The sequence below is a fragment of the Oncorhynchus keta genome, chromosome 32, assembly GCF_023373465.1.
Source record: "Oncorhynchus keta strain PuntledgeMale-10-30-2019 chromosome 32, Oket_V2, whole genome shotgun sequence".
Taxonomy (NCBI): Eukaryota; Metazoa; Chordata; class Actinopteri; order Salmoniformes; family Salmonidae; genus Oncorhynchus; species Oncorhynchus keta.
Window position 1 is genome coordinate 5,459,678 of NC_068452.1, and position 26,201 is coordinate 5,485,878.

At 44.1% G+C, this 26,201-nt stretch overlaps 2 protein-coding genes across 5 annotated transcripts; both read left to right on the top strand.

Annotated features, from left to right (window-relative positions):
* Positions 1-811: 811 nt before the first annotated feature.
* LOC118364900 (keratin, type I cytoskeletal 13-like) lies at positions 812-23,013 on the top strand. Of its 4 annotated transcripts, XR_008088386.1 has the most exons (11): positions 840-1,358; positions 2,507-2,635; positions 3,801-3,883; positions 4,113-4,269; positions 4,631-4,792; positions 4,982-5,107; positions 5,412-5,632; positions 6,309-6,397; positions 6,517-6,578; positions 22,795-22,916; positions 22,995-23,013. XR_008088386.1 is itself a non-coding variant. In XM_052490529.1 (10 exons), the coding sequence occupies exons 1-10, from the start codon at positions 1,050-1,052 to the stop codon at positions 22,837-22,839; spliced, it is 1,383 nt and encodes a 460-aa protein (XP_052346489.1). In that variant the 5' UTR covers positions 840-1,049; the 3' UTR covers positions 22,840-22,981. The 4 variants fall into 4 exon arrangements, 3 of the variants coding, with proteins under 3 accessions (XP_052346490.1, XP_052346489.1, XP_035602605.2); XM_052490529.1 differs by lacking the exon at positions 22,995-23,013 and having other exon boundaries at positions 22,795-22,981; XM_035746712.2 differs by lacking the exons at positions 22,795-22,916; positions 22,995-23,013 and having other exon boundaries at positions 6,517-7,189.
* LOC127914427 (keratin, type I cytoskeletal 15-like) lies at positions 19,032-19,630 on the top strand. Its single transcript, XM_052490285.1, has 2 exons — positions 19,032-19,190; positions 19,475-19,630. Exons 1-2 carry the CDS (start codon positions 19,032-19,034, stop codon positions 19,604-19,606), a joined length of 291 nt encoding a protein of 96 aa, XP_052346245.1. The 3' UTR covers positions 19,607-19,630.
* Positions 23,014-26,201: the final 3,188 nt, after the last annotated feature.

Here is a 26,201-nt window from a genome sequence, read left to right on the forward strand (position 1 = left end):
TGTTTTCATATACACATGTCCCTTGAGTAAAACACACTATCAAAACCAACATCTGAGAGAAAGTACTGAGTAGGCTAAATGTGAGGAATTATGAGGTTTATTCATATTTCAAATAAGGGTATAGTTACTGAACAGGACATCTGTGAATTCAGAATCAAAGAATGAGAATATCATCAGAGTGACTGAGGGCAAAATAGTAAGAAAACCTAATACACATCTTTGACAATGATTGAACACACTATTCAAACCAACTAATCTGAGAGCAAGTAGACGGAGTAGACAAAGTAACAACATTGAATGTGTTGAATTTATGAACAGTTTATAGTGGTTCCACGGTGGTCCTTCTGTAGCTCAGTTGGTAGAGCATGGCGCTTGTAACGCCAGGGTAGTGGGTTCAATTCCCGGGACCACCCATACGTAGAATGTATGCACACATGACTGTAAGTCGCTTTGGATAAAAGCGTCCGCTAAATGGCATATATTATTATTATTACTTCAAAAAGACGACTGTTAATGACCATCTTTTCAAATGGATAGAATGATGGAAAATCATCAAATGTAAGTGACGGAGTGACTTGGTGCAACATTTTAGTTTGGCAAAATAATAACACATACAATTATTAGCCTACAAATCATTGAAAATAATATATTTTTAAAATATATAAAAACAATATTGCCAATTTCAGTAAACAAACCAAAATGTAATTGAAAATGGATGTCTGCAACCATGGAATGCCAGCTTTTACAAAACACATTTAGTAAAGCTGTCTGACTTGCCAGTCTCTACCTGTCAAACACACTGCCTTTCATAAGTCACAACATTTACTGAACCATTCATTTCCTTAGTTGTTGTAAGCCCTGTATCCACCCACTGAACAAAACAATTAGATATACCTTCATTCCAAGGAATAATGGTGACGCAGTCAATCATTCTTAACCCAACTGTATAAAACGCTCGAGGACACAAAGGGGGTTATTTTTACCTGATTCCTCAACTACGAAGAACGCACTTTAACCTCCCAGGACGCATCGCCAGACTATCTCTCGCCATGTCCATTGTAGCCAGTCGCAGTAGTAGCCTTAGATACAGCTCAGGTAGCGGTGTCGTTTCGAGTGGCCTCAGTTCGTCCGGTGGGATGCCGTTTTCCAGCGGTTTGGGATACGGTAGGTCCCGTATGAGCGTGTCCTCTGTTGGGAGCAGTCGCTCGCAGAGTGTATATGGAGGTGCCGGGGGATACGGCACCCGTATCTCTCAATCTTCTTTCTCTACGGACGGGCCAGGTCAGATCACTATCGGTGCCAACGAGAAGCATACCATGCAGAATCTGAACGATCGTTTGGCCCGCTACCTGGAAAAGGTAAGGAAGAATGATGGAGATGTGGATAGAGAATAGGCGCGCTGCGGGATATCACGCACAACCCAGATTATGGAGACCGAAAGACAAGGCCGAGTGATAACTCTTTTCAAAACACTACATAGTCGATGATACAGAATGGTTTTATTAGAAAGTGAACTTTAATCTTTGTTAGAAAGCATTTTTGTTTTAAACAACCCCTTTCATCAATACTATCCACAATGTTCAGTTAAATGGGATAATATAGTAGGCTACAGTAATATGTACATATTTAAACAACGTTTACTTAACTTGTAACTTTTTAAAAACGATTTATTCCATCATTGTTTCTGATTTAAAATTGCTATTGAGAAGAAACAGTAACCTGTAGTTTGCTGTAAAGCTCCAATGAAAGTCTCCAGTACAAGTCCAAGTCTCTGGTTGTATATGTACTTCGGTATCAAAAGAAAATGAAATTGGTCAAATATACTTTAGTATCAAAAGTAAAAGTGGAAATCCTTTCACATTCCTTATATTAAGCAACCCAGACGGCACAAATATGTATTTACATTCTTTGTACTGATTGTCAGGGGCACACTCCAACGCTCTGACATCATTTACAACCAAAGCATGTGTTAGTGAGTCCACCAGTTCAGAGGCAGTAGGGATGACCAGGGATGTTCTCTTGATAAGAGTGTGAATTTGACCATCTTCCTTTCCTGCTTAGCATTCAAGGTGTAATGAGTAATTTTGGGTGTCAGGGACAATCTATGGAGTAAAAAATATACTATTTTCTTTAGGAATGTGGTGGAGTAAAAGCAACAGTTGTAAAAAATATAAATAGTAAACTAAAGTAAAGATACCCAACATACCTACTTAGGTAGTACTTTAAAGTATTTTTACTTAAGCACTTTACACCACTAATAAGTACAATGACATAGCAGGATTTGATCATTTATTTTAAATTCCATTATGTTGGCGATTATCCAGTGGGAGTGCACAGATTCACATAATGTGATGGGATGCGTCACAAATGGCATCCTATTCCCCATGTAGTGCATAACAGGGCCCATAGGGCTCTGGATAAAAGTCATTCTCTATATAGGGAATAGGGTGCCATTTCGGATAGACCCATGAATTTAACTGATTCCTTCCACTCTCTGTGTACACAGGTGCGCTCTCTAGAGGCAGCCAATAGCAAGTTGGAGTTGCAGATCAATGAGTTCTACGAGATGAGATCACCGACTCACAAGAAGGACCTCAGTGGGTTCTATGCCACCATCACAGACATCCGCAACAAGGTACTTCTGGGAAATGGGGCGGCAGGATAGCCTAGTGGTTAGAGTGTTGGGCTAGTAACCGGAAGGTTGCAAGTTCAAACCCCCAAGCTGACAAAGGTACAAATCTGTCGTTCTGCCCCTAAACATGTAGTTAACCCACTGTTCCTAAGCCGTCACTGAAAATAAGAATTTGTTCTTAACTGACTTGCTTAGTTAAATAAAGGTACAAATGTATTCTTAATGTAGCAACACACTGGTTGAATCAATATTGTAATTATGTTTAATTGACATCTGTGCCAGTGGGAAGGGAGGTGGGGATATGATTTGGAGGATGCCAACAGAATGAATTACAGTGCATTCGGAAAGTATTCAGACCCTTTGACTATTTCCACATTTTGTTACATTACAGCCTTATTCTAGAATTGATTAAATCGTTTCCCCCCCTGTCATCAATATACACACAGTACCCCATAATGACAAAGCAAAAACAGGTTTGTAGATATTTTTGCAAATTTATAAAAAATAGAAAACTGAAATATTATATCTATATATGTATTCAGACTCTTTACTCAGTACTTTGTTGAAGGATCTTTGGCAGCGATTACAGCCTTAAGTCTTCTTGGGTATGACGCTACAAGCTTGGCACACCTGTATTTGGGGAGTTTCTCCCATTCCTCGCTGCAGATCCTCTCAAGCTCTGTCAGGTTGGATGGGTAGCTTCGCTGAACAGCTATTTTCAGGTCTCTCCGGAGATGTTCGATCGGGTTCAAGTCTGGGCTCTGGCTGGGCCACTCAAAGACATTAAGAGACTTGTCCCAAAGCCACTCCTGCATTGTCTTGGCTGTGTGCTTAGGGTCGTTGTCGTGGTGAAAGGTAAACCTTCGACCAGTCTGAGATCCTGAGCGCCCTGGAGATGGTTTTCATCAAGGATCTCTCTGTTCTTTGCTCTGTTCATCTTTACTTCGATCCTGACTAATCTCCCAGTCCTTGCCGGTGAAAAACATACCAAAGCATGATGCTGCCACCACCATGCTTCACTGTAGGGATGGTGATTTACAACCAAAATTGTTGTATATGAATGAACAGTAGACATGAACCTGATCTGCTGATCTACACACATGATAACCCATACATAGTTGACTCTGATATTACGTTCCATTGACTGTGGCTGTCCTCCTGTTCCTAGATCCATGCCAGGTCTGTGGAGAACGCTCAGATGATCCTGCGGGTGGATAATGCCAGAGTTGCAGCTGATGACTTCAAGATGAAGTAGGTGCACTTCCTGTTTGTACTGTACACAGCCTCTGTGAGTGTACTGTTTCTATTTGTAGCTTTGGCCTATAGGTTTGAGATTGAGTAGATCCAATCCTCCCAGATCTACATAAATGCTTATAGGGGTATGCAGGAGCTATGGATCAGTTCATGGTTGGACAAGTTGTATCTTGGTTTGTTGTGAGAAGGAACTAATCAAGCCCTCTGCTTTCCTCAACCCCTGTAGGTTCGAGATGGAGGTTAACATGCGTATGACCTTGGAAGGGGATGTTGCTCGTCTGAGAGGAGACCTGGACAGCTTTACGCTCGCCAGAGGAGACCTGGACATGCAGATTGAGGGGCTGAAGGAGGAGCTGGTCTACGTCAGGAAGAACCATGAGGAGGTAACCTCCTCACTTCTCCTCACACACTCAAGTCTTAACGCTTGTGCTGTTGGCTGAAGTGCCAATATGCCAGGACAGCCACATGTGATCTTTCATTTGGACACAATGACTTCCCCTGTAGTTTTTGTAATATTTTTGCACTTGAATTTATTTATTAATTCTCAGCGAGTTTAAACATTTCCATGTTTGGCCCCAAGGGGGCAAAACCCACACACAACAAATCTAGGGCAACTTCTCTGTTATTTGTCCTCAAATTTACAGTATCTGATTGTTTTCGGGTGCTTTTGCCCTTCCCTGTGTATACGTGAACTAGACATCCCAGGTATTATAGCTCAATTTGTCCCCCTTTTCCTGTTGTTAGGAGATGCATTTGATACGGACACAGCAGTGTGGTGCTGTGAATGTGGAGATGGACTGTGCTTCCTCAGTGGACATGAGCAAGGTGCTGGAGGAGATGAGGACCCAGTATGAGGGCATGGTGGCGAAGAACCAGAGAGATGCTGCCAAGTGGTTCGAGAGCAAGGTGAGACAACCTCTGAAAATAGGACAGGGGCCTCGAAGGGTGTGGGCCTGGGCCCCTAAATGTGCTTTGTGGGAGGCACAATTGACATCTATTTTGTGAAGTGGTACTATACTTTTGACTAATAGGGTGTGTGTGTGTGTGTGTGTGTGTGTGTGTGTGTGTGTGTGTGTGTGTGTGTGTGTGTGTCAGGTGGAGGTGCTTCAGAGCCAGATCACCACCAGCACCACAGAGGTGAAGACCTCTCAGTCTCAGGTGACCGACTTGAAGAGGACCTTCCAGAGCCTGGAGATTGAACTGCATGGCCTGCTCACTCAGGTATGATGTCAAACCATCTTAGTGAATCAGCATCCCTAAATATATAGCATTTCTCTTTACCCTATGTCTGTTCCTAAAGTGTGGAATTCCATTAGGTTTTTAAAGGAACATTACACTCCAAAATCAAAGTTTTGTTAGATGTTTTCAGACCTCCACAGTGGTTTAATGTCAAGGTGTTCTAACACCTTCATGCCAGTCTAACTATCTCTGCCCTTCATCTCCCTCTTTATACATTTCTACTACCCTTTCCTTCCTTCCGTCTCCATTTTCTTCATCCCTTACAAACATAAACACATTCCTGTAGAAGGGGTACCTGGAGCAGAGCGTCGCTGATATAAACGGCCGCCATGGCTCCCAGCTGAGCCAGCTGCAGGTTTGTATCAACAGCATGGAGGAGGAGCTGCAGCAGCTCAACGTCAGCATCCAGCAGCAGGCCTCCGAGTACCAGATCCTCCTGGACATCAAGATGAGGCTGGAGATGGAGATCGCTGAGTACAGGAGGCTGCTGGATGGAGAGGGATTCAGGTGAGAGGGGATAATGGAGGGGCAGGAAAGAGAGGGAGGGGGAAGGGATGGGGGGAAGACAGCTGTTTATTGGCACCTCACTGCAAACAGTGGTGGAGAAATACCCACCTGTCATACTTGAGTAAAAGTAAAGATACCTTAATAGAAAATGACTAAAATAAAAGTAAAAGGCACCCAGTAAAATTCTACTTGAGTAAAAGTCTAAAAGTATTTGGTTTAAAATATGCTTAAGTATAAAAAGTAAAAGTGTAAATCATTTCAAATTCCTTATTTTAAGCAAACCAGATGGCACCATTTTCTTGTTTTTTTAAATGCCGGGGCACGCTGCAACACTCAGACATAATTTACAACCAAAACATGTGTTTAGTGAGTCCGCCAGATCAGAGGCAGTAGGGATGACCAGGGATGTTCGTTTGATAAGTCTGTGAATCGTACTATTTTCCTGTCCTGCTAAGCATTCAAAATGTAACAAGCACCTTTAGGTGTCAAGGAAAAGTACAATATTTTCATAAGCAATGTAGTGAAGTAAAGGTAAAAAGTAGTCAAAAATGTAAATCCTTAAGTACAGATACCCCCCAAAACTACTTAAGTTACACCACTGATTGCAAACTAGTAGATAAAGATGTGTGTTGGTGAGTTTAGCTGACCGTAAGTGTTCTTCCCGTGTGTCTTCCAGTAAGCATGTGGAGACCAGACAGGAGGTCAGGAAAGTGATCGTGGTCGAGAAGGTCCAGGAAGTACAACAAGTCCAGGAAGTGGTGGAAGGTGAGCAAGCAGAGAATAATTAATCAAATGAATGAATCAATTAATTAATCAAGTGTTGTTCCCCATAATACACACAATGAATGAATGAATGAATTCCTGTTTTGTGGCTCTTTCCACAGAGTATAACCCCCACATGCAGAAGCGGGTGAGGGTGATCGTGGAAGAGATGGTGGATGGGAAGGTGGTGTCCACCTCAGTAGATGAGAAGGTCCAGGATATGAACTAACTGAGAAGGCCAGATAGTTCTGGAATCTGGTGAAGCGGTAACGGACCACACATACCCCTGGACCACACATACCCCTGGACCACACATACCCCTGGACCACACATACCCCTGGTGACGGGTGTTCAATATGTAAATGATGTCATGGTTGCATACTGTAATATTTCCCTTCTGACAGGATTGCATCAGCTGAATGATAACTGATGTAATTTACTCGTGTTACCTTATAACTCTTATATGTCTCTATCATGTGGCACATTGAATATTATTTCTCGTGTGCTTTTGTTCCATTTGTGGCCACCAGGTGACGTCTCTCATTTTAACATCTTTGGCCAGTGCAATTAAAAGTGAAAACAGATTATTCCAGTTACATAAGTGACATCAGGGAAAATATGACTCACGTCATCAGCCATTATAAAGCTATTTTAGCTCCATTATATCCTGCCAGGACCACAAGCCGTCTATGTTCTCTGGACTCTATGACAAGGTTAAAGTTCATGTTCTGTAGGCCTACGACACTGACACCACATGTTACATTTGGCTGTTGATTAAATATAGATGTCAATGCATTTCAGGGCGCTGATATCATAATTGAGGGTGCGTTGTTGTCCTCTAAAAAGCTGAGAAGAAACACCTTTACAGCAGTAGCGGCCGGTGCCGTTTGAGATGAGGGAGGACGACAATTGTTTTTATAAGCTTGGCCTTATTTCTATTGCAGCATATTGGATGACTGTCATTCATATTCCATTCACCCAGTTCAATGTAACAATGACAGGTTTAGGCTTCCTCATGATTCTCACATTTTCCCTATAAACGTCATGAGCTACAAGATCGTCTATGAATGAAAGTTTACAACGTAGGTGCACGAGAGAAAACATTTGAGGGTACAGATAGTGACACATTTAACTTGCACACTCTTGCCTGCATCTAGCTGATCTAGGGTGTTATCATTAGACCAGCAGTTGCAAACAAGCGTTTCTACTGGCCAAATTCAGGTATGTTTATCCCCGTTTTGTTCGCTTCCGCTTAAGAAAGGTTTTTCCACAGAATCGGCAGAATGATTTCCGAGTGGCGCAGCGGTCTAAGGAACAGCATCACAATGCTAGCTGTGCCACTAGAGATTCCTTACCTGATGGGTTTGAGTCCAGGCTCTGTCGCAGCCGGCTACGAACGTAAGACCCATGTGGCTGCGTACAATTGGCCAAGCGTCGTCCGGGTTAGGGGAGGGTTTGGCCGGCAGGGATGTCCTTATCCCATCGCGCACTAGCGACTCCTGTGGCGGGCTGGGCGTAGTGCAAGCTGACACAGTTGCCAGGTGTACAGTGTTTCCTCTGACACATTGGTGTGGCTGGCTTCTGGGTTAAGTGGGCATTGTGTCAAGCAACAGTGCTGTTTTGTTGGGTTGTGTTTCGGAGGACTCTCGACATTTGTCTCTCTTGAGTCCGTACGGCAGTTGCAGCAATGAGACAAGACTGTATGTAACAATTGGATATTGTAATGAATTTCCTCCTCTTCTTCCGAAGAGGAGAGGCGAAACGGATCAGAGGACCAATACGCGGCGTGGTAATTGTCCATGGTTCTTTTTAATGCGTTAAGGTACACATGAACAACTGACTACAAAAAACAAGAAATGTGAAAACTCAAAACAGTCCTATCTGGTGCAAAGACAGAGACAGGAACAATCACCCACAAACACACAGTGAAACCCAGGCTACCTAAGTATGATTCTCAATCAGAGACAACTAATGACACCTGCCTCTGATTGAGAACCATACTAGGCCGAAACATAGAAATACCCAAAACCTAGAAAAACAAACATAGACTGCCCACCCAACTCACGCCCTGACCATACTAACTAAATACAAAAACACAGGAAATAAAGGTCAGAACGTGACAGATATCATGAAATTGGGGCGAAAACAGGGTAAAAAATGTTTTGTAATAAAAAGAAATTGGTGGAATGAATACACTCCTGATCATGTGAAAACACAGCTCAATTTCATAGCAGCCACATTGCATTCCTTCTCACATCTATGTGCTTTCCTCCTCTCACCTTTTCCCTTTGCTTGTGGACTTCAATGCACAACACATCAGCTGTCTGGGACCAGGAAGAAAAAAAACAGCCTACATCGTAGTCCCCATATTAGGTGAAGTAACATCATAGTCAACATAGCTAATAGAAGTAATGCGTTAGTAAACCCGCAAAAAAAAAGAAGCAATTGGTCTTCCCCTTCCTCCTCTGAGGAGCCTCCACTGATTGAAACAAAGCATGTGCAGAGAATCAGTCGGTAAAGTTTCAGCAGAGAAAGTTTTAGTTACATATATATCAGTTTAAACAGCTAAGAGTATGACATGGAGTAGCTCTGGTCCAGGGTGTTACATGCAGCTTGAGCCATCAAGGCTCAAACCACATATAAGGCCTTGGACCAGAGCTAGACAACGTAAAGGCAGGTTTGTCATGCAGAGATATGTTGGGCTTTAGAATTTCCCCACAGTGGTAGTAATTGAATCCATAACTGCAAGGCTTGATTACTTATTCAATTTCCAGTGTTTCAACAATCTTTCCTCTCGGTCAACAGGTGATACATAAGCACAATTACATTTTCAGCTAACATCTGTATGTACCTGGTCCATTACTTCAAGCTTAAGTTAATTTAACAGAATGGTCCCTGGTCAAAAGTAGTGTACTATATAAAATAGGCTTTCATTTGTGATGTAGCCAATGAGGGTTGTCTGAAAGCAGAGGTGTCTTCTGGTCCTAGCTATATCTTCCTCATCTGAGCCATCAGCTCCTCTAGACTCTGTTCCGTCTCCCCTAAGAGGAAAATGTTTTGTGGTCCAATACCCATTCTAGCATTCTAAATAGTAGGCATTTTGAGTATGCAAAAATAGAACGTTATATAAAATCAGCAAAAAAGAGAACGTCCCTTTTTCAGGACCCTGTCTTTCAAAGATAATTCGTAAAAATCAAATAAACTTCACAGATCTTCATTGTAAATTGTTTAAACACTGTTTCTCATGCTTGTTCAATGACCCATAATGAACATGCACCTGTGGAACGGTCGTTAAGATGCTAACAGCTTACAGATGGTAGGCAATTAAGGTCACAGTTATGAAAACTTAGGACACTAAAAAGGCCTTTCTACTGACTCTGAAAAACACCAAAAGAAAGAAGCCCAGGGTCCCTGCTCATCTGCATGAATGTGCCTTAGGCATGCTGCAAGGAGGCATGAGGCCTGAAAATGTGGCCAGGGCAATAAATTGCAACGTCTGTACTTTGAGACGCCTAAGACAGCGCTACAGGGAGACAGGACGGACAGCTGATCGTCCTCGCAGTGGCAGACCACGTGTAACAACACCTGCACAGGATCGATACATCCGAACATCACACTTGCAGGACAGGTACAGGATGGCAACAACAACTGCCCGAGTTACACCAGCAACGCACAATCCCTCCCTCAGTGCTCAGACTGTCCGCAATAGGCTGAGAGAGACTGGACTGAGGGCTTGTAGGCCTGTTGTATGGCAGGTCCTCTCCAGACATCACCAGCAAGAATGTCGACTATGGGCACAAACCCACCGTCGCTGTACCAGACAGGACTGGCAAAAAGTGTTCTTCACTGACGAGTTGTGGTTTTGTCTCACAATAAACGCAGTTGACAGCGAGACGCTGTTTCATTTTTAGTATGTTACATTTCAGAAATGTTGTATGCTTTAAATTCCAGGATGTACTGATTTTGGCTTTTCATCTAGTAGAATTTACTGCACACTACACAAAAAAATAAACGTACTTTGAAACCTACATATTTTTTGACAACAGCTGATAATCATAATGGCGGGACTCAACTTAATTGATCATTAGATACGCCTTTGCAGGATGGATGAGAATAGTATGTTGATATTTGTTGTGTACTTCATTTGTTTTTACTAAGCAGTGCATTCTAAATAATATGCAGTTTAAGTAAGTACCCAGCTACTGTAGCACAGTGGATCTGGGACGATTCCGGCTGAGAGTTGGGGCACTCGGCTCAGAGTCAAACTCGGTGAGGTCATGTGGCCCGAGTCTGGACCGCCTTTGGCTGTATTACTTATGGCTAAGATGCGGGGATTGAGCTCGGGACAATTCTGGTGTGAGTTATCTGGCCTAAATGTATTACTTGGGGCAGGGCCGATTGTGGCTCCTCTCTGGCAGATGATTACACGGGCTGCTTCATATAATTAACATTTTATTATTTATTTATTTTTCCATATATATTGTCGTTGTTTCTGTGATCAAATAATAAAATGAACATTTATATTAAGTTCTTTAAGAGTCTTAAGTAGTATTTTAGTATTTTGATACTTTGTGCTAATTGATATGCATTAAAAACTTTGTGGGTGGGGCCTCCCGAGTGGCGTAGCGGTCTAAGACACTGCATCGCAGTGAAAACTGCGTTGCTACAGAAGCTGGTTCGATACCCGTTCCGGCTGCAACCTGGAGACCCACGAGGCGACGCACAATTGACCCAGTGTCGTCCGAGTTAGAGGAGGGTTTGGCCGGCATGTCCTTGTTCCATCGCGCTGTAGCGACAGCTGTGGTGGGCCAGGCGCATGCACGCTGACAAGGTGTTTCCTCCGACACATTGGTGCTGCCGGTTTCCGGGTTAAGCGTGCATTGTGTCAAGAAGCAGTGAGGCTTGGTGGGGTTGTGTTTCGGAGGACGCACGGCTCTCGAACTTCGCCTCTCCCGAGGCCATACAGGAATTGCAGCAATGGGACAAGACAACTGAGTATGACGAAAAGGGGTTAAAATAATAATAATAATTTAAAAAAAATTGTGGATGGGTATAATTTGTATGTATAAAATGTATAATAGTAATATTTAAAATTACTAAATTGGGTAATTTTGTATGCATTTATTTAAAATTGCATCGCCACTTCTGGGGGGGATTCTGGTAAGATGTCGGCTGAATTCTGGTTGATGGAAACGGGCCGATTCTGGGCAGTCATTCGTGTTGATTCGGGGCCGAGTCAGACACCCAAATTCTGGGCCGATTCAATCGGTTTCTGGCCCCCCGGCAGAGGGAAGCTTCTGGGCCGATTCCTCATTGCTAGCTGGGAATTGGCATATCTCAAGCAGGTTCAATTAACAACAGCCTTACCTGAACTCTGGCTTTTCTACTACTGGGACAAGTCTCTGAATGTCCTTGAGTGGCCAAGACTTGAAACCCGATCGAACATCTCTGGAGAGACCTGAAAAAAGCTGTGCAGCAACTGACAAAGCTTGAGTGGATCTGCAGAGAAGAATGGGAGAACCATGGAAAAGGTCAAGGGGTTTGAACACTTTCCGAATGCACAGTGCCATTTTCCGCATTTTGTTACGGTACAGCCTTATTCTAAATTTTATTTAATTGTTTTCCCCCCCTCATCAATCTACACACAATACCCCATAATGACAAAGCAAAAACAGGTTTTTAGAAATATTTGCAAATTTTTGAAAAGTAAAAACTTAAATATTACATTAACATAAGCGTAGTGGCTAAATTGTCCAATATAATTGTCTCGATGCAAATTGCTTTCTAATCCTTTAGCCACAATGGAGAGTGGTGAAAGGTTAGTCTTGACACATACAAATCCAATGTCCAGAGTTTGATTCAAGTTGAAAAATAATAATACATTTGTTGTTCTTCTGGATACAAAAATGTATATCAATCTACCAAAACTAATTCTGATCATCTGGGGTCTGTTGTTTCAGGACGGAATGGAGCACCTGGCGAGTCACCCGAAGAGCCTTTCCTAGATTCCTCCGTGGTGGGACGCCCCAGGGTGATTAAAACTCTGTTGTATTCCTTCCTGAAGTAGAGCATCCTGGATCTTGCCTTGGTTTAATGCATATAGAGCTTCTCTGTGTTCTCTGTCAGTACCAACAAAGTTAGTTCCATTATCAGATCGTACGTGTTGTACTTGTCTTCTTCTGCGCATAAATATTCTTATGGTGTTGATACACGAGTCCGTGTCAAGAGAGTAAGCAATTACAATGTGTATTGCCTCTACTGGACATGTAAAGATCACTCCATATCTTTTAACATTTCCTCTTCCTCTTTTGATTTCTATAGGTCTAAAGCAATCCACAGGTATATTGGTAAATGGTGGGATGTCTGGCATGATCCTTTCAAGTAACTAATCTGCCATCTTCTGCTCACCAATCTGGCCTCTTTGACTTCTGCACACAACACACTCTGAGATGATCTTCCTTGCTGCAGAGTTTGAATTGGTGATCCAATACCTTTGACGGAGAAGTGAGAGCATGTGATTCCTTCCACCATGTCCTGTTTGTTGATGTATGTGGCGGAGGATAAGTGTAGATATGTCAAGGTCTTTGGAAAGAACGACAGGGTGCTTAACTTTGTCAGGCATCGCTGCCTTACACAGCAGTCCGACTCGGAGAACTCCATCCGCCAGCACTGGACCCAACTCATAAGTGATACTTCCTTTGTTGACTGTAGATGGCGTCATTGTCAAAGTCAAGAGCTCCTCTGGGAATCTTTGTCTTTGGGTGAAGCAAATGATCGCCTCCTCTGCTTTCAACGGTTCGTCCAAACTTACAGTTTGACCACTGAATGTTGTCCTGTGGGCTCGACTCTTGTCTTTCACCATCTGGTTCCATGAGCGTGTGTGTATGCTGGTGAGATTGAGATTTAACTGGATGTATTTTCTTTCCCGTACAAGTGACTAACACTTTTTTCACTTACACGAACCAAGCAACTACAATCTTCAATTACATCCAAGTGGAGAAATAAGATAGCAGCTTGTTGGTGGGATTTTCAATCTCATTGACAGTAGCACTGCACACAACAATAGCATTTTTGATCTCAGGGTCAGCAAATGTGAGGGAAACTGAGTTCATGTGTTCCAGGGGCCACTGCACTTCTGGTTTCCAAAGAAACGTTGGGCCATGGATCCACCTTTTGCACTCCAGAAACTTGATTCCACTCAGTCCTCTAGATGCATCATCAGCAGGATTTTGCCTAGTATCCACATACCTCCACTGTGATACAGATGTGCTCTCTCTGATAACAGAGAATCTTGTGGCCACAAATGTTTGCAACCTTGTACGCTCATTGGCTATGCACTTGAGCATTGACTGGATATCTGTCCAGAGCACAGAGTCGTCCATCTTCAGCTGTAGCTCTGTACGCAGCATCTTGCCCACCTTTGCACTCAGTACTGCAGCAGCCAACTCCATGCGTGGGATGGTTATCTCCTTCAGAGGTGCAGCTCTGGCCTTCCCCATGACAAGAGATACATGAACATCACCCCGTTGATTTGTCAGTCTCACATAGCTTACTGTTCCATAACCTAGCTCACTGGCATCTGATAAATGGTGCAGTTGAGCTTGAGTGGGTGGGCCAAAGTTATTTGGCTTAACACACCTTTCAATCTTAAAGTCTACAATTTTTCCCAGATCCCGAGTCCATTTCATCCACTTTTCAGAGAAACACCTGGGGATATTCTTATCCCAGCCACAGCTTCTTCTACACAGCTCCTGTAACACAGCTTCTTCTACACAGCTCTTGTAAGGGGAGTGTGGCTAAGTCAGGTAGGAGACCTGAGCCAACTCCCCGTGGCACCATATTATGCTGTGAGGCGCACGCACGGTGTCCCTGGTGCGCAGCATTGCCAGGTGCGTTACATCGCAGCGCCTCGTATCGGCCGGGCTACAGTACTTTTACTTTTACTTCACTACATTCCTAAAGAAAATAATGTGCTTTCTACTCCATACATTTTCCTTGACACCCAAAAGTACTCGATACATGATATGCTTAGCAGGACAGGAAAATGGTCCAATTCACGCACTTATCAAGAGAACGGGTGGTCATCCCTACGGCTTCTGATCTGGCAAACTCACTAAATACAAATGCATTGTTTGTAAATTATGTCTGAGTGTTGGAGTGTACCCCTGGCTATCCATACATTAAAAAAAGACTGATGCAATCTGCTTTTCTTAATATAAGGAATTTTAAATTATTTATACTTTTGCTTTTGATGCTTAAGTATATTTTAGAACCAAATACTTTTAGACTTTTACTCAAGTAGAATTTTACTGTGTGACTTTTACTTGAGTAACTTTCTATTAATGTATCTTTATTTCTACTCAAGTATGACATGTGGGTACTTTTTCCACCGTCTCCAACTACACAGAAGTCACCTTTACTTCCCCCAGTCCTCTCCTGTGTGCTGCCCTTCTGGCAGCTTTGTGGGGCTTGTACACCTGGTGAGCAATCACGAGTCTCCCCCTGGTGGCTGACCTGCTGTACGCCACTAAATATATATATTATATATATATACACACACACTATACGGTCAACTTTTACTTAACTTGTAACTTTTTAAAAGCGATTTATTCCATCATTGCTATTGAGAAGAAACAAGCTTTTGTTTGCCTGTAAATCTCCAAGGAAAGTCTCATTATTATTATTATTATTATTACTAAAAGACACACCTGTATTACTATTATAAACGCACGTTCCTAAATACATAATGAGGACCAGTGGTGTAAAAACTACCCATAAAGATACCTTAATAGAAAATGACTTAAGTAAAAGTGGAAGTCACGTAAAATACTACTTCAGTAAAAGTCCAATAGTCTTTGATTTTCAATATACTTAAGTATCAAAAGAACATGTAATTGCTCAATTATACTTAAGTATCGAAAGTAAAAGTGTAAATAATTTTACATTCCTTATATTAAGCAACCCAGACGGCACAATTATTTATTTACATTTTTTGTACTGATTGTCTGGGGCACACTCCACCGCTCTGACATCATTTATAACCAAAGCATGTGTTTAGTGAGTCCGCCAGATCATAGGCAGTAGGGATGACCAGGGATGTTCTCTTCATAAGAATGTGAATTGGACCATTTTCCTGTCCTGCTAAGCATTCAAAGTGCAATGAGTACTTTTGGGTGCCAGGGAAATCTAAGGAGTAAAAGGTACACTATTTTCTTTAGGAATGTGGTGGAGTAAAAGTAACAATTGTCAAAAATATAAACAGTGAAGTAAAGTACAGATACCCCAAAAACCTAATTAGGTAGTATTTTAAAGTATTTTTACTTAAGTACTTTACACCACTGATGACTACAATGACATAGCAGGATTTGATAATATATTTAAAATTCCATTATGTTGGGGATTATCTAAATGGGAGTGCGCCCCAAATGGCATCCTATTCCCTATGTAGTGCATAACAGGGCCCATAGGGTGGTGTTATATCCTGCCTGTTTGGCCCTGTCCGGGGGTATCGTCGTATGGGGCCACAGTGTCTCCCGGCCCCTCCTGTCTCAGCCTCCAGTATTTATGCTGCAGTAGTTTGTGTCGGGGGGCTAGGGTCAGTCTGTTATATCTGGAGTATTTCCCCTGTCTTATCCGGTGTCCTGTGTGAATGTAAGTATACTCTCTCTCGCTCTCTTGCTCTCAGGACCTGAGCCCTAGGACCATGCCTCAAGACTACCTGGCCTGATGACTCCTTGCTGTCCCCAGTCCACCTGGCCGTGCTGCTGCTCCAGTTTCAACTGTTCTGCTTGCGGCTATGGAACACTGAACTGTTCACCGGACGTGCTACCTGTCCAAGACCTGCTGTTTTCAACTCTCGAGAGACAGCAGGAGCGGTAGAGATACTCTGAATGATCGGCTATCAAAAGCCAACTGACATTTACTCCTGAGGTGTTGATTTGTTGCACCCTCGACAACCACTGTGATTATTATTATTTGACCCTGCTGGTCATCTATGAACATTTGAACATCTTGGCCATGTTCTGTTATAATCTCCACCCGGCACAGCCAGAATAGGACTGGCCACCCCTCATAGCCTGGTTCCTCTCTAGGTTTCTTCCTAGGTTCTGGCCTTTCTATGGAGTTTTTCCTAGCCACCGTGCTTCTACACCTGGATTGCTTGCTGATGCATCAGCTGATGTAAGAAGGGCTTTATAAATACATTTGATTGATTGATTGATAGGGCTCTGGTCAAAAGTAGTGCTCTATATAGGGAATAGGGTGCCATTTTGGATAGACCTATGAACTGAACGGATTCCTTCCACTCTGTGTACACAGGTGCACTCTCTAGAGGGAGCCAATAGCAAGTTGGAGTTGCATATCAAAGAGTTCTACGAGATGAGATCACCGACTCACAAGAAGGACCTCAGTGGTTGAATCAACATTGCTTCCATGTAATTTCAATGTAATTATGATGAACCAAAGTGGAATAAATTTTGAATTGACGTCTGTGCACTGTGGGTAGGGAGGTGGGGATAGGATTGAGAAGATACCAACAGTGTTGTGAAAGAAGAGAGCCACTAGAATGAAATAGATAAGCGCTAGATTAGAGGTGTAATTCCTATAGTCCTTCAGTATTTATCTTGTTGACTGTTGAAAAACGGTGTCCTGTTGTATATGAATGAACAGTAGACATTAACCTGATCTGCTGATCTAAACACATGATATCCTATACATAGTTGACTCTGATATTACATTCCATTGACTGTGGCTGTCCTCCTGTTCCTAGATCCATGCCAGGTCTGTGGAGAACGCTCAGATGATCCTGCGGGTGGATAATGCCAGAGTTGCAGCTGATGACTTCAAGATGAAGTAGGTGCACTTCCTGTTTGTACTGTACACAGCCTCTGTGAGTGTACTGTTTCTATTTGTAGCTTTGGCCTATAGGTTTGAGATTGAGTAGATCCAATCCTCCCAGATCTACACAAATGCTTATGGTGGTATGCAGGGACTATGGATCAGTTCATGGTTGGGCAAGTTGTATCCAGTCTTTCCTGAACCCCTGTAGGTTAGCGACGGAGGCTAACGTGAGTATGAAGATGGAAGGGGATGTGGCTCGTCTGAGAGGAGTCCTGGACAGCTTTACGCTCACCAGATCTGACCTGGACAGCTTTACGCTCACCAGAGGAGACCTGGACAGCTTTACGCTCACCAGAGGAGACCTGGACAGCTGTACGCTCACCAGAGGAGACCTGGACAGCTTTACGCTCACCAGAGGAGACCTGGACAGCTTTACGCTCACCAGAGGAGACCTGGACAGCTGTACGCTCACCAGAGGAGACCTGGACAGCTGTACGCTCACCAGAGGAGACCTGGACAGCTTTACGCTCACCAGAGGAGACCTGGACAGCTGTACGCTCACCAGAGGAGACCTGGACAGCTGTACGCTCACCAGAGGAGACCTGGACAGCTGTACTCTCACCAGAGGAGACCTGGACAGCTTTACGCTCACCAGAGGAGACCTGGACAGCTGTACGCTCACCAGAGGAGACCTGGACAGCTTTACGCTCACCAGAGGAGACCTGGACAGCTGTACGCTCACCAGAGGAGACCTGGACAGCTGTACGCTCACCAGAGGAGACATGGACAGCTGTACGCTCACCAGAGGAGACCTGGACAGCTGTACGCTCACCAGAGGAGACCTGGACAGCTTTACGCTCACCAGAGGAGACCTGGACAGCTGTACGCTCACCAGAGGAGACCTGGACAGCTGTACGCTCACCAGAGGAGACCTGGACAGCTTTACGCTCACCAGAGGAGACCTGGACAGCTGTACGCTCACCAGAGGAGACCTGGACAGCTGTACGCTCACCAGAGGAGACCTGGACAGCTGTACTCTCACCAGAGGAGACCTGGACAGCTTTACGCTCACCAGAGGAGACCTGGACAGCTGTACGCTCACCAGAGGAGACCTGGACAGCTTTACGCTCACCAGAGGAGACCTGGACAGCTGTACGCTCACCAGAGGAGACCTGGACAGCTGTACGCTCACCAGAGGAGACCTGGACAGCTGTACGCTCACCAGAGGAGACCTGGACAGCTGTACGCTCACCAGAGGAGACCTGGACAGCTTTACGCTCACCAGAGGAGACCTGGACAGCTTTACGCTCACCAGAGGAGACCTGGACAGCTTTACGCTCACCAGAGGAGACCTGGACAGCTGTACGCTCACCAGAGGAGACCTGGAGATGCAGATTGAGGGGCTGAAGTAGGAGCTGGTCTACCTCAGGAAGAACCATGAGGAGGTAACCTCATTTCTCCTCACACACTCAAGTCTTAATGCTTGTGCTGTTGTCTGAAGTGTCAATAGGCCAGGACAGCCACATGGGTTTTTTCATTAGGACACAATGACTTCCCCTGTAGTTTTTGCACTGTTTTTGCACTTTGTTAATTCTCAGTGGGTTTGAGACCCTTCAATATTTGGCCACATGGGGGCAAAACTCACCCACAACAAATCTACGGCAACTTCACTGTTATAAGTACTCAAATATACAGTAACTCATTGTTTTCAGGTGCTTTTGCCCTTCCCTGTGTGTGATTAAACTACAAATCCCAGGTATTATAGCACAATTTGTCCTCCTTTGCCTGTTGTTAGGAGATGCAGTTGATGCGGACACAGAAGTGTGGTGCTGTGAATGTGGAGATGGACTGTGCTTCCTCAGTGGACATGAGCAAGGTGCTGGAGGAGATGAGGACCCAGTCTGAGGGCATGGTGACAAAGAACCAGAGAGATGCTGCCAAGTGGTTCGAGAGCAAGGTGAGACAACCTCTGAAAATAGGACAGGGGGCCTCGAAGGGTGTGGGCCTGGCTCCCTAAATGCCTTTTGTAAGAGGCACAATTTACATGTATTTTGTGAAGTGGTACTATACTTGACTAATACAGTGTGTGTGTGTGTGTGTGTGTGTGTGTGTGTGTGTGTGTGTGTGTGTGTGTCTGTGTGTGTGTGTGTGTGTGTGTGTGTGTGTGTGTGTGTGTGTGTGTGTGTGTGTGTGTGTGTGTGTGTGTGTGTGTGTGTGTGTGTGTGTGTGTGTGTGTGTCAGGTGGAGGTGCTTCAGAGCCAGATCACCACCAGCACCACAGAGGTGAAGACCTCTCAGTCTCAGGTGACCGACCTGAAGAGGACCTTCCAGAGCCTGGAGATTGAACTACATGGCCTGCTCACTCAGGTATGATGTCAAACCATCTTAGTGAATCAGCATCCCTAAACATACCTCTGTTCCTAAAGTGTGGACCAATTTTGGACCATTCCTCTTTACAAAACTGTTTCAGTTCAGCAATATTATTGGGATGTCTGGTGTGAACTGCTCTCTTGAGGTCATGTTACAGCATCTCAAATCGGGTTGAGGTCAGGACTCTGACTGGGTCACTCCAGAAGGCATATTTTCTTCTGTTGAAGCCATTCTGTTGTTGATTTACTTCTGTGTTTTGGGTCGTTGTCATATTGCATCACCCAACTTCTGTTGAGCTTCAAATTGTGACCAGATAGCCTAACATTCTCCTGTTAAGTGCCTTGATAAACTTGGGAATTAATTTTTCCGTTGATGATAGCAAGCTGTCCAGGCCCTGAGGCAGCAAAGCAGCCCCAAACCATGATGCTCCCTTCACCATACTTTACAGTTGGGATGAGGTTTTGATGTTGGTGTGCGGTGCCTTTTTTTCTCCACACATAGTGTTGTGTGTTCCTTCCAAACAACTCAACTGTAGTTTCATCTGTCCACAGACCTAAGTTGACTAAACAAACATCTGTCCACAGAATATTTTTCCAGTTGCGCTGTGGAACATCCAGGTGCTCTTTTGCAAACTTCAGACGTGCAGCATGTTTTTTTTGGACAGGAGTGGCTTCTTCCATGGTGTCCTCCCATGTACCTCATTCTTGTTTAGTGTTTTACGTATCATAGACTCGTCAGAGATGTTAGCATGTTCCAGAGATTTCTGTAAGTATTTAGCTGACACTCTAGGATTCTTCTTAACCTCATTGAGTATTCTGTGCTGTGCTCTTGCAGTCATCTTTGCAGGACGGCCACTCCTAGGGAGAGTAGCGACAGTGCTGAACTTTCTCCATTTATAGACAATTTGTCTTATTCTGGACTGATGAACATCAAGGTTTTTAGAAATATTTTGTAACCCTTTCCAGCTTTATGCAAGTCAACAATTCTTAATCCCTGGTTTTCTGATATCTCTTTTGTTCGAGGCTGTCACGCCCTGGCTATAGAGAGGCATTTATTCTCTATTTTGGTTGGACCAGGGTGTGACTAGGGTGGGCATTCTATGCTAATTTTCTATGTTTTGTTTTTCTTTGGTGTTTGGCCGGGTGTGGTTCTCAATCAGAGGCAGCTGTCTATCGTTGTCTCTGAATTGAGAACCATACTTAGGTAGCCTTTTCCCACCTGTGTGGTGTGGGTAGGTATTTTCTGTTTAGTGTGTTTTTCACCTAACGGGGCTGTTTCGGTTGTCCTTTTGTTGCTTGTTTAGTGTTCAGCTTTACCATTTAAAATGACGAACACGTGCTGCGCTTTGGTCCTCACCTTCTTCCACCAACGGCCGTTACAGAGGCGTGGTTCACATCAGGCAATGCTTCTTGTGAATAGCAAACTCTTAGCAAACTCAGTTTTTTTATAGGGCAAGGCAGCTCTCCAATCGCGTCTCATTGCTTGTACTCCAGGTTAGCTGACTCCTGACTCCAATTAGCTTTTGGAGAAGTCATTAGTGTTATTAGTTTAAGCACACCATGTTTGTCTATTGTTGTGACTTAGATGAAGATCAGATCAAATTGATTTGATGACCCAATTTATGTAGTAATCCAGGCAATTCCAAAAGGGTTCACATCCTTTTTCTTGCCACTGTAAGTAGTACTATAAAGTATTTTTACTTAAGTACTTTACACCGCTGATTGCAAACTAGTAGATAAAGATGTGTGTTGGTGAGTTTAGCTGACCGTAAGTGTTCTTCCCGTGTGTCTTCCAGTAAGCATGTGGAGACCAGACAGGAGGTCAGGAAAGTGATCGTGGTCGAAAAGGTCCAGGAAGTACAACAAGTCCAGGAAGTGGTGGAAGGTGAGCAAGCAGAGAATAATTAATCAAATGAATGAATCAATTAATTAATCAAGTGTTGTTCCCCATAATACACACAATTAGTGAATGAATGAATTCCTGTTTTGTGGCCCTTTCCACAGAGTACAACCCCCACATGCAGAATCAAATCAAATTTATTTATATAGCCCTTCGTACATCAGCTGATATCTCAAAGTGCTGTACAGAAACCCAGCCTAAAACCCCAAACAGCAAGCAATGCAGGTGTAGAAGCACGGTGGCTAGGAAAAACTCCCTAGAAAGGCCAAAACCTAGGAAGAAACCCAGAGAGGAACCAGGCTATGTGGGGTGGCCAGTCTTCTTCTGGCTGTGCCGGGTGGAGATTATAACAGAACATGGCCAAGATGTTCAAATGTTCATAAATGACCAGTATGGTCGAATAATAATAAGGCAGAACAGTTGAAACTGGAGCAGCAGCACGGTCAGGTGGAAGTTGAAACTGGAGCAGCAGCACGGCCAGGTGGACTGGGGACAGCAAGGAGTCATCATGTCAGGTAGTTCTGGGGCATGGTCCTAGGGCTCAGGTCCTCCGAGAGAGAGAAAGAAAGAGAGGAGAGAATTAGAGAACACACACTTAGATTCACACAGGACACCGAATAGGACAGGAGAAGTACTCCAGATATAACAAACTGACCCAAACCCCCCGACACATAAACTACTGCAGCATAAATACTGGAGGCTGAGACAGGAGGGGTCAGGAGACACTGTGGCCCCATCCGAGGACACCCCCGGACAGGGACAAAACAGGAAGGATATAACCCCACTCACTTTGCCAAAGCACAGCCTCCACACCACTAGAGGGATATCTTCAACCACCAACTTACCATCCTGAGACAAGGCTGAGTATAGCCCACAAAGATCTCTGCCATGGCACAACCCAAGGGGGGGCACCAACCCAGACAGGATGACCACATCAGTGAATCAACCCACTCAGGTGATGCACCCCTTCCAGGGACGGCATGAGAGTACCCCAGTAAGCCAGTGACTCAGCCCCTGTAATAGGGTTAGAGGCAGAGAAACCCAGTGGAAAGAGGGGAACCAGCCAGGCAGAGACAGCAAGGGCGGTTCGTTGCTCCAGAGCCTTTCCGTTCACCTTCCCACTCCTGGGCCAGACTACACTCAATCATATGACCCACTGAAGAGATGAGTCTTCAGTGAAGACTTAAAGGTTGAGACCGAGTTTGCGTCTTTGACATGGGTAGGCAGACCGTTCCATAAAAATTGAGCTCTATAGGAAGAGGGTGATCGTGGAGGAGATGGTGGATGGGAAGGTGGTGTCCACCTCAGTTGATGAGAAGGTCCAGGATATGAACTAACTGAGAAGGTCAGATAGTTCTGGAATCTGGTGAAGCGGTAACGGACCACACATACCCCTGGACCACACATACCCCTGGACCACACATACCCCTGGACCACACATACCCTTGGACCACACATACCCCTGGACCACACATACCCTTGGACCACACATACCCCTGGACCACACATACCCCTGGACCCCTGATGATGGGGGTTCAAACCCTCTCTCTATATATATGTGTGTATATATATGTGTGTGTGTCTATATGTGTGTCATGGTCGCATACTGTAATATTTCCCTTCTGACAGGATTGCATCAGCTGAATGATAACTGATGTAATTTACTCGCGTTACCTTATAACTCTTATATGTCTCTATCATATGGCGAATTGAATGTTATTTCTAGAATATGTATTTCCTGTTGTTCCATTCATTGCCACCAGGTGGCAGGTCTCATTTAAACATTTTCTGGCCAGCCCAATTAAAAGTGAGTAAAGTGGAAACATAATATTACAGTTACATAACTGACATCAGAGAAAGTATTACTTGTGTCATCAGCCATTTATAAAAGCCATTTTACTCCCTGGACCACAAGCCATGTATGTTCTCTGGACTTGTTCATGTTGGAGCGGCAGGTAGCCTAGTGGTTAGAGCGTTGGACTAGTAACTGAAAGGTTGCAAGATGGAATCCCTGAGCTGACAAGGTAATAATCTGTCGTTCTGCCCCTGAACAACGCAGTTAACCCGCTGTTTCTAGGCTGTCATTGAAAATAAGAATTTGTTCTTAACTGACTTGCCTGGTTAAATAAAGGAAACAAATGTTCTGCAGGCCAATGCCATGATACATGTTCTGTAGGCCTAATAGATTTGGCTGTTGATTAAATATAGATGTCAATGCATTCCAGCACACTGATATCATAGTTGAGGGTCTGTTGCTGTCCTCTAAAAAGCTGAAAAGAAACACCTTTGCAGAGTGGATGAGGCCAACACACATACTGTGCCCTACATTATATGAGCATAACACTCATGGGAATTTCACTTCCTCCAACATGTTCTCAGAGCAGAACGGATTATGATTGGTTGCATCAGACAACCAATGGAGGAGGTGGGAGGAGATGCAGTATCCCATCATTCAGGTCATGTGGGGCAGACCTGTTTTGTGACCCACATGTTTTGCTTGCTAGTAAACCATTTTGCTGCTCTAAGGGAAGTTTGAGTCAACTGGGTCATCTGCTGCTCTAACAGCAGAACTGTCAGTACTGGCCATCAACACAGGCAGTACTCCACATTCATCTTCCCCCATTTTCCTACATTATTTTATTCCCTATTTATGATGTTGTGAACTTGTGACCCATGTGAAATCCACTTCAAATAAAACTCTTAAAATAAACATGAGTACTGACATGTCATTATTTCCTGACTGTAAAACATTCATTATTGAGTTGGTGAAGATCAGATGATGTACGTTGGGTCATCTTTTTTCTCCTAGGCATGTAACGAGCTGGGTCAGATCTGGATGTAGTCAGGTGTGAGTGAGCACGCCGTGTTTGAATACATCCAGCTCATCATACACAGGTTTTGTGTAGATATGGTGTAGTTGTGATCGGTAGTAATTCAGCAGCACTCTTTCATTAGGGAGACCGCCTGCTTCGACTGTATGTCACAACACACACTAACTCTATAAGCAATTGTTTTCTATTTAATCTGACAGATTTTCAGAGGATCTGCAGAGAACAATGGGAGTAGGATTCAATCTTAATCCTCTATTGACGTTTTGCCTGTTTGATGGTTCGTCTGAGGCCGTAACAGGATTTCTTATAAGCGTCCGGATTAGTGTCTCGCTCCTTGAAAGTGGCAGCTCTAGCCTTTAACTCGACGCGGGTGCTGCCTCTAATCCATAGCTTCTGGTTGGGATATGTACGTACGGTCACTGTGGGGACGTTGTCATCAACGCACTTATTGATGAAGCCGATGACTGAGGTGGTATACTCCTCAATGCCATTGGATGAATCCCGGAACATATTCCAGTCTGTGCTAGCAAAACTGTCCTGTAGCGTAGCATCCGCGTCATCTGACCACTTCGGTATTGAGCGAGTCACTGGTACTTCCTGCTTTAGTTTTTGCTTGTAAGCAGGAATCAGGAGGATATAATTACGATCAGATTTGCCAAATGTAGGAAGAGGGAGAGATTTGTATGCATCTCTGTACGTGGAGTAAAGGTGGTCTAGAGTTTTTTCCCCCTCTGGTTGCACATGTGACATGCTGGTAGAAATGAGTTAAAACGGATTTAAGTTTGCCTGCAATAATGTCCCTGGCCACTCGGTGCACCGCTTCTGGATGAGCATTTTCTTGTTTACAACTCGTTTAGTGTGGTCTTAGTGCCAGCATCGGTTTGTGGTGGTAAATAGACGGCTACGAATAATATATATCTTGGTAGATAGTATGGTCTACAGCTTGTCATTATCTACTCTACCTCAGGCGAGCAATACCTCTAGACTTTTTAAAATATTACACATTGCACACAAGCTGTTATTGACAAATGGACACACACCCCCGCCCCTCGTCTTACCAGACGTAGCTTCCTTGTCTTGCCGATGCATGGAAAATCCCGCCAGCTCTATATTATCCATGTCGTCGTTCAGCCACGACTCTGTGAAACATAAGATATGACAGTTTTTAATGTCCCGTTGGTAGGATAATCTTGCACGTTGGCCAATAGAACAGATGGTAGCGGAGGTTTACTCACTCGCCTATGAATTCTCAGAAGGCAGCCCGACCTCCGCCCCCTTTTTCACGCAAATGACGGAGATTTGGGGTCATTCCCGAGAAAGCAGTATATCCTTTGCGTCGGACTCGTTAAAGAACAAATCTTCGCCCAGTTCGAGGTGAGTAATCGCTGCCCAGAATTAATTTTTGTTCATAAAAGATGGTAGCAGCAACATTATCTACAAAATAAGTTAAAAAAACAAAACAAGTTACAAACAACGCAAAAAACAACAACAAAATAGCACAGTTGGTTAAGAGCCCGTGAAACGGCAGCTATCCTCTCCGGCGCCATACTTGCTACTTCCAATGATTTTGGTCATGTTGTTATGTTAAACTGTGTTTCCCTACTGTGTTTTCCACGGCGGCCAAAGTGTTCCTGACTGTGCCCCTCGAAAACCTAGCTGCCATTCACACTTAGAGGAGGGAGTACGAGACTGCAGAGTACGAGATAGCCCTGAACATCAGGATGAGAGCTTGGACCCCACCCCCCTTCCTGGCCTACACCCTCAAACACCTGGGCCTGATGGTACATTTCAAATCAAGACGCCATGGGGATGTTGCATATAATCCCATTAAGGCAAATCCTCAACGGATTTTTTTCTTTTACATGTTA

Coding starts and splice junctions, on each gene's coding strand:
- LOC118364900 (XM_052490529.1), top strand. CDS start 1,050: ATGTCCATTGTAGCCAGTCGCAGTAGTAGCCTTAGATACAGCTCAGGT. Junction 4,270..4,630: donor TCAGGAAGAACCATGAGGAG/GTAACCTCCTCA, acceptor TCCTGTTGTTAG/GAGATGCATTTGATACGGAC. Junction 5,108..5,411: donor TGCATGGCCTGCTCACTCAG/GTATGATGTCAA, acceptor ACATTCCTGTAG/AAGGGGTACCTGGAGCAGAG.
- LOC127914427 (XM_052490285.1), top strand. CDS start 19,032: ATGCAGTTGATGCGGACACAGAAGTGTGGTGCTGTGAATGTGGAGATG. Junction 19,191..19,474: donor CCAAGTGGTTCGAGAGCAAG/GTGAGACAACCT, acceptor TGTGTGTGTCAG/GTGGAGGTGCTTCAGAGCCA.